Here is an 8,800-nt window from a genome sequence, read left to right as displayed (position 1 = left end):
TGATTTATTGGAGAATGGGTCGCGTAACCTTCTCACTAAGAGATCGTTAGCCATGACAGAGCGGCCTCATTTGTCGCGTTATTATTTTTCTTCTTTCTTAGTTTTTTTTTTTTGGTTGGTTGGTGGGTTTGTGTTGGAGGGGGCGTGGCTCGAATTAATAGTTGATGGAGGAATGGTCCCTGCTACTCCTGCTGGATAAATCAGGTCGAATACATCGAGGGGGATAAATGGCAAGAGATGAGGATCCAGTAATGGTGCTCCGAAAGGTCGCCATCATCATCGGCTGGTGGTGGGTATAGATTACGCCCGGTCTTATGCCAGCATGGGTCCTTGGCCCGGGGGGAAGCCTGAACGTGTGGTGGGAATTTGTGAGATGGAGAAAGAGGCCTGGCGTGGGCCTCAGGACTCTGACCAGGCAACAGAAACAAGGGAGGGAGGGAAGGGGAGGGGTGAGAAGATAAGGGAAAAGGCAACGTATAGTTATGTGTGAGACGGAGAAAGAGGCCTGGCGTAGGCCTTAGGACTCTGACCAGACAACTGAAATGAGGGAGGGAGGAGGGAGGGAGGAAGGAGGGGGAGGGGTGGGAGGATAAGGGAAAAGGGCACCCAAGGGGGCCACCTTTTACGTAACTTATCCTCCTAGATAGCTGTAATAAATCCTGGGCTTTTGTGCCCGAAGTAGTCATCTCTACACGATGGATTTGTGTCAGAGGTAAGTGTATCTCTCCAGAGAGGAGGCCCACAGCAGCGGGGGGAAAAACGGGGCTAGGGGGCGAAATATATTGGATACAGAAAAATGACCCCATCGAGATGGGCAAATAGAGGGAGAGCCCATGTTAAATAGTGTTTCTGACAGGTCAATTTTCCACGTCATCTTTATCACCGAATACAATGCCGGTACCCCTCCTCCTCCAGTGAAAGGAGTTGCAAAACATTGGTAAGGAAAAAAAATGCATCGTCATGCGATACCCTTTACAATGTTAAACATTATATAAGACGCAGTGACTCTGGAAGGGAATAATACTTTCTATAAAACAGCTCCTCATTTCAAACATGAACACGAGTTAAAAGGCAATTTTTTATTCATTTATTCTTTTTTAATAGAACACGGCCTGCATAAAGTAAGAAACATTAATATTAATTGTACAAATGTCGGGGTCAGTAGAATAGGCAATCTTACGTTCTTCTCTAGTAGAGGTGCAACAAAAACGATCACAGGAAGGGACAGGACAGCCTTTTGGGAAATGGAATGCTTTGAATCAATAAATTATTCTAAATCCCTTTAAGGAGACACGCTGAACTCTAGATTGAAGGCGAGGAATACAGACGACAATCGGAATTCGCCAAAAGCATTATCATTATTATTATCATTATTTCAGTAGATGAAACCTATCGCATGGAACAAGTAAACAGGAGCCATCCGACTTGAAATTCAAGCTTCCAAAGAATATTGTTTCAACTCCCCACCGCAGACCCGACACTCCAGCAGTAACTGATCATGATACAGAGCCAGTGACTTTTCATCGCCCCGGGGGAGATGCGAACCAACGATATCTGATTGGCATACCAAGACACTAACTACTAGTATACCAGCGGACCAGATTAAAACAGCATATTATTTGGTCTCGTCCGGGGTAAGGATCATGTTGTGACATCAAATGACTATACTTTCTCACCACTGGCTGTGTCGAAGCACCGCCATCTTGAATCTCAATTCAAGATGGCGGTGGTCGAAGCCCTTCCACGTCAATGTTACTCAGGTACATAAACAAAGGAAAATTTACTATGCAGCAGCAGGAACGAAGGAAAGGTAAGTTTCATTCACCTCTTCCTTATGTTTCTAGACAGAGTAGAAGGCGATAAGAAAAAGCCGCATTAATAAAGTGTGGTGAGGTATGAAGTAGTACAGAAGACCGTGTACCTAGCGCGAGGTTAAACTGAGTTGGCCAATCCTTGGGCTTAATAATCACACCAGTTTTGTAGTATGAATCAATTGCAATAGCATTAAAGAAAACCCGCGATACGTGCACGAAGAGGATTCCAACTTTTTTTTATATTTTTAGTAATACATCATTATGTTACCATTATCATTGTTTTTCACAAAATTCTATGTTCTTAGCTAAATTGAGTTACCTTCCCTGTTGGTGGATATCACCTGTTGAAAGGAGCTTGGGTGCTATACCTTTGATACTCATAATGAAAAAACAGACAAGAATAATGACGTAATCAGCAGAACCAATAAACCTCGTAACAGAAAACTCGACGAAGTATTTCAGATACACGCACAAACAAAAAGCAAAAACAACTTGTCTTCAAAGAAATTTAATAACAGAATACCGCCATCTTTACAGAGAAGAAAATAAAAGAAAAAAGAAAAATAAAAAAAAAGGAAGGAGAGCCGGCTAAATCCTCCTTTGGGTTTACGAGAATAAAAATGAAATTCTCATGCAGAAATATTAAGAACTCGTATTCCAAATGTTTCCTTGAGCGCAAAGAATTTTAAGTATTCAGTTTGTAGCTTCATTAAAGCGGCATTCTTATGCCGAGAGAAGTTGAATAAATGAATTAAAATCCGACGTCTGTATTCGCGATGTTTCAGCGAAGCTACTCGTTGGATAAACGTAAGATTTGTGCTTTTAAAATGATTCCGGATCTTGGCACTTTCAAAATGGAATTCAGGATCTTGGCACTTTTAAAATAGAATTCTGGATCTTGGCACTTTTAAATTGGAATTCTGGATCTTGGCACTTTTGAAATGGAATTCAGGATCTTGGCACTTTTAAAATAGAATTCCGGATCTTGGCACTTTAAAAATGGAATTCCGGATCTTGGCACTTTTGAAATGGAATTCCGGATCTTGGCACTTTTAAAATAGAATTCCGGATCTTGGCACTTTTAAAATGGAAACCTGGATCTTAGCACTTTTAAAATGATTCTGGGTATTAGAACGTTTAAACCAGAATTCTGTATCTTGGCATTTTTAAAATGGAATTCCAGATCTTGGCATTTTTAAAATGGAATTCCGGATCTTGGCACTTTTAAAATGGAAACCTGGATCTTAGCACTTTTAAAATGATTCTGGGTCTTAGAACGTTTAAAACAGAATTCTGTATCTTGGCATTTTTAAAATGGAATTCCGGATCTTGGCATTTTTAAAATGGAATTCCGGATCTTGGCACTTTTAAAATAGAATTCTGGATCTTGGCACTTTTAAATTGGAATTCTGGATCTTGGCACTATTAAAATGGAATTCAGGATCTTGGCACTATTAAAATGGAATTCAGGATCTTGGCACTATTAAAATGGAATTCAGGATCTTAGCACTTTTAAAAATTTCAAAATGATTCTAGATCTTGGCAATTAAAAAAAAAAAATTCCAGATTTTGGCACTTTTAAAATGGAATTCTGGATCTTAGAACATTTTAAAATAAAATTCTGGATCTTGCTACTTTTGAAATGGAATTCCAGATCTTGGCACTTAAATATTCAAATTTATTTATTTCAATAGCTCTTGAGTTTTGTTTCGTTCAAAATTCATTACTTGTAATATCATTTGAATATGCAAACAAGGAATTTACTAAATACTCACTTAATTTATCCATTTACAGATACTGCTTCAGAAACGAAAATTACTTTCTCTGTATGTATTTGTTTAAAATATGCCTTAATTGGTTTTGATCCGTATACGTCTGAATCAGTGGCACTCTGCATTAGAAATGACTAGTCATATTTACCTTTAAAAGACTAAAAGAAAAAATTAATTTTTCTTCTTCAAATATTAATTCAGTAACTTCCCACGTCTGAATCAGTGGCACTCTACATTAGAAATGACTAGTCATATTTACCTTTAAAAGACTAAAAGAAAAATTAAAATGTTTTTTCTTCAAATATTAATTCAGTAACTTCCCACTAAAGTAAAAATCGTGTTTACGTCATGGATACGTCACTGATACGTACACTTCATCGAAAACAAACTTTCTAGTCTGGACTATTCCGTTCGGTAAATATTTCATGTCACTGACGACAAGCAGCTATATTCTCTCCGTGTTTAAGATTTCTTAATTACTACCCCCAGCATTTTGTTGAAATCAAGCCTGGGCTAGATACGGAAAATAACAACACGTCGCTCAAGTGAGTATGCGCCGAAGGAACAAGTTTTCTGTACATCGTGTCATCGACGCCACCGAAAACAGATCTATCTTTCGGGATCATGGTAACTATAACCTTAAATAAAACAAAACCTACTGAGGTTAGAGGGCTGCAATTTGGTATATTTGACGATTAGTGGGTGGATGATCAACGTACCAATTTGCAGCCCTCTAGCCTCAGTAGCTTTTGAGATCTGCGGGCCGACAGAAAAAGTGCGGACGGACAGACAAATAACCATCTCAGTAGTTTTTTCAGCAGAAAAATAAACATAAAGCAAACAAACAAATACATGATTGTATGACAAGGAAAAAACAAATAAAATCCAAAGAACTTTTCTTTCAAGCAAAGGAATGTGTCAGCGGTAACTGACGACGCGAAGGCGGCGTTCATATGCACCAAGATTCCAAACGTTTATTTCCAGAAAGCGCTACGTCGATCACAATAAAGATGAACCACATGGAGGCATTCAGTGCTGTATAAAGATGAGCAAACAAAACAGCGCATAAGCGACGGACGGGGAATTTCATTGTGGAAACGGATTATTTTCAGCAGGGGAGGATCAGAGAATTATATTCTTACTATTCATGAAAATTCATATATATATATATATATATATATATATATATATATATATACATATATAAATACATATTAAACACCAAGTACTGTAACCACCCATATCAAATATATCTAACCCTGTGAATAACTTAAAACTCAAGTGAATTGTACAATGAGATTGTTTCTGATTCTATTTGGGCGTAATTATTCATACGGTGATAAAGTTAATTCGATTTGCATGTGGTATTTTTGTTGTATTCGGTCAGGTTTATAGACATACAAATAAAGGGACATACCACATAGTATATAATATATATAATATATAAACACACAAATTTATACAGATATATAATATATAGATATATATATATATATAGAATATATATGTGTGTGTGTGAACAATGTCACAGCCTCGAAGGAAAAGTGAAACATTGGAGATGGTAAGTACTTTCGTCTTATATGTCATGACTTAGTATCTCCAGTGATTCACTCTTTCCTTCGTAGCTGTAACTTTCCTCGTATAAACATCCCATTTTTACTTTTTTGGCGATTTAAAACTATATATATATATATATATATATATATATATATATATATATATATATATATATATATATATATATATATATATATATATATATATAAGTATAATGGAGACCTGCGTGTCACCAAAATCAAAATTCACGCCAGTCACACGATCCTCCATGTAAGTAAAAAAAAAAAAAAAAATAAATAAATAAATATCCACCCATGTAATTTATCAAAGCCTAAAAAAGAAACGAAACAAAAAAAGGACCAGAGACAAATAAACAATATGCACACCTTCCGCTTTTTCCATCCGTTGTGCAAAAGGAAGAAAATAACTCCAATAAATTTTCCTCGAGAGGAGCCAAAGTTTGAGACAGATGGGTAACCCTAATGGCTCTTTAAAAAGGAGGGATTTGGAAGATACGGTGAGATCTGTGGCAGGAGAATTGAAGGAGGCTGGGGTGGGGGAGGGGTGGGCGGGGGGAGAAGGCGCCCCAGATAGAGTGATGGGGTGTGGGACGGGGGGAGGGGGGGAGAGAACCCTTCCACACTTCAAAGATATCCATTATTGGAGATTAGTCTCCCCTGTATAAAGAAACCCTTTCTTTTGATGGGAGTCTCTCTGTTGCAACCCCACGACGCTGCTGATCTCCCGGGAATCGTCTTCCAGTTGTTGCAGGAGGAAGATCGAAACAGACAGACACACACAGACAGAATACAGAATTTAGGCCAAAGGCCAAACGCTGGGATCTGTGAAGTCATTCAGCCCTGGAACGGATATTGACCGTAAAAAGGCTTGAAAGATGTAACAGGAGGCAAACCTCGCGGTTACACTATGAAACAGTTGTGGGTGGAAAGTAAGATGTAAGAATATGAATGGACGTACAGTAAAAGGAATGGAAGGAGTTGCAGCTAGGGGCCAAAGGGACGCTACAACGAGCCTTAAATAACGCATACAGTGCACAGCATGAGGTACACTGACGGCACTACCCCCTCTTTACGGGGGTAGGAAGCAAGGTTGGTCTCACATGCAATGGGATCTGTCTACCTAAATGAAACTTCCTGAATTTAAGATTTTCTGGTGTAGATTCGTAGTTAGTTTGATAAATTTGACGATTTTCTGTGCCCCTAAAATAACTCGTTTGTATCTTTAACTGATATGATCCTCTATCATTGTGTAAAATAAGTAAATATAACATAACCAGGTTTCAAACCTTCTGATACGGTTGGTTATAATCATACCTTTAGTTAATGCGATTGTGCGTCGAAATGTCAAATAATAATGCAAAAATAAACAAGTCACAACTGAACTGCTTGATCACATAGCAGTTACATAGATAATCGAGAGTTCACGTGCTTTTTATAAACACAATTGCCTCTGATGGAAAACCTTGAGCATTGTTCATAATTAAGAGCTTTATATCTTCACTTATTTTTCTCCGTTCGTACTGAAAAATTTGAAGATTTATATTCAAAACACTTTGAAAGCACGAAGCCGATACATAAATGGAAATTCGTTAGTCGTTATGTAAAAGGACTGAATAAATGCAAATGTGAAAATATAAAGAGAGAATTTATATATATATATATATATATATATATATATATATGATATATATATATATATATATATATACATTAATGGTAATAATAACAGAACCATTAAAAAACTATGTGGCATGTTCATGTATCAGAATTATTATGAATTATTGTTAAGATATTCACAGTTTCGTGAAAAAAAGATTGTTTAAAAAATATCCACAATTATATATAAAAATAGATTTCTATGTAAAAATATATTTTTACATAGAAATATATTTTTATATATAATTGTGGATGTTTTTAAACTATGAATTATTCTTATACATATTTTTTAATAGCTATTTTTTTTAATAGCTACATTTTTTTTATACTCCCGTTAAGTCAAACTGCTACCACAGAGAGAGAGAGAGAGAGAGAGAGAGAGAGAGAGAGAGAGAACTCACTGTTTATAAACCACGTTCGGAGACTTAGATCTTCCGGTCGGAAAAGGCCTAAAGACTAGAAAGCCTTCACGGCATTTGTCATCAGAATTGCATTCCCGTAGGCCTACTTTACGCTTATTGTCTCCCGAATAGAATCACGCTTCGATATATATATATATATATATATATATATATATATATATATATATATATATATATATATATATATATATATATATTATTCTATTACGCATCTATTTCTTGCATTTTTACACAAAGTTATTTCGAATGTCATATTTTATTAAACAAGTTTTTCGCTACGTAGGAAAAATGACCTAAAAAATATTCAAATATTCGAGCTCTGAGGACACCACCCCACCCCTCCCCACCCCACCCCACCAATACCAGCAACAAATAGGAACAGCAATTAGGACAATGAATATGACATTTAAAGATTAATCTAGTCATAGCTGATCTGTGCGTATAGTGGTTATTGTCGTGAAATTCCACTCGCAGATGCTGAGGGTTCGAGTCTCCCCTAGGGCGATGAAAAATTAACTGGCTCTGTATCACGATCAGTTACTACTGCTGCAGTGAGGGGTCTGCGGTAGGAGGTTGGAACCAATATTCTTTGGAAATTTAAATTTCGAGTCAATGGCTCCTTTGGTGTGCTTGTTCCGTGTGAATAGGTTTCATCTACTGAAATATAATAATAATAATAATTTAAAAACCTGGAATAACAATCCAGAAGTCTAAAGTATCGCCTTGATCTGAAACTTTGGCTGTGGGAGAAAAAGGTCAACTCGAATTTCTTGGTGACTGACGACTGTGCTCGAAGGTCAGTGATAAATAACAGAGAACTTAGTCCAGCAACCCAAAGCAAATATAAAGGTCACTTAATGTTAGTTTTGGTCCTTGACATTTTAGCAGGTTTTTTTTTTTTAAGGCTTTATGTTTAAGTCATATTTTATTTACTTAAAACTGTTTACTTTTGCAGATGAAATCCAAAGTTTTTATGTAACCTTCAACCTCTCTCCTGTTAACAACAACATCTGAGACAGAAGAGAGAGAGAGAGAGAGAGAGAGAGGAACTTGACTTTTCAAATTAAAAGGTGTTTAGATCTTCTTAAGAGAACTTACATGAAAAACAAAATCAAGGGTGAGGTGAATATAACCCTATATAAGTTTAACAGTCATAAAAATCAACCTTTTGAACATCTTCTAACCTTTCCTACAGGAGATAACAATTTTTTTTATTTTCAACCATATATTACGATTAATAAGCGAATACCACGGAAATGATAGTCAAGAATCCAAGCGCTTTCGTCTTTATTCAGACATCGTCAAGGAGCTCCTTGACGATGTCTGAATAAAGACGAAAGCGCTTGGATTCTTGACTATCATTTCCCGTGGTATTCGCTTATTTATGAAGTCACGTGCATCTACTGTGATTTTTTAGGCATTTACGATTAAGTGAAAAGGAAAATACGATAAAACTAAAATCACTTTACATTTTTTATGGTGCTCTTACACAAACAAACACACACACACACACACATACACACACAAACAAACAACCAAACACACACATATAAATATAT

The 8,800-nt window shown here is 36.5% G+C and overlaps 1 protein-coding gene across 1 annotated transcript in view; it reads right to left on the bottom strand.

Annotated features, from left to right (window-relative positions):
- Positions 1 to 200: 200 nt before the first annotated feature.
- LOC135212163 (uncharacterized) overlaps positions 201 to 8,800 on the bottom strand; it is a 25,544-nt gene continuing 16,944 nt past the window's right edge. Inside the window, exon 3 of the mRNA XM_064245591.1 lies at positions 201 to 407. Coding sequence (XP_064101661.1) covers positions 201 to 407 — 207 coding nt within the window. The remainder of the gene's footprint in view (positions 408 to 8,800) is intronic.

Source organism: Macrobrachium nipponense, chromosome 19 (genome assembly GCF_015104395.2).
Source record: "Macrobrachium nipponense isolate FS-2020 chromosome 19, ASM1510439v2, whole genome shotgun sequence".
NCBI lineage: Eukaryota > Metazoa > Arthropoda > Malacostraca > Decapoda > Palaemonidae > Macrobrachium > Macrobrachium nipponense.
The sequence above is the reverse complement of the archived record's forward strand: the minus strand, read 5'-3'. Positions and strand labels throughout refer to the sequence as shown.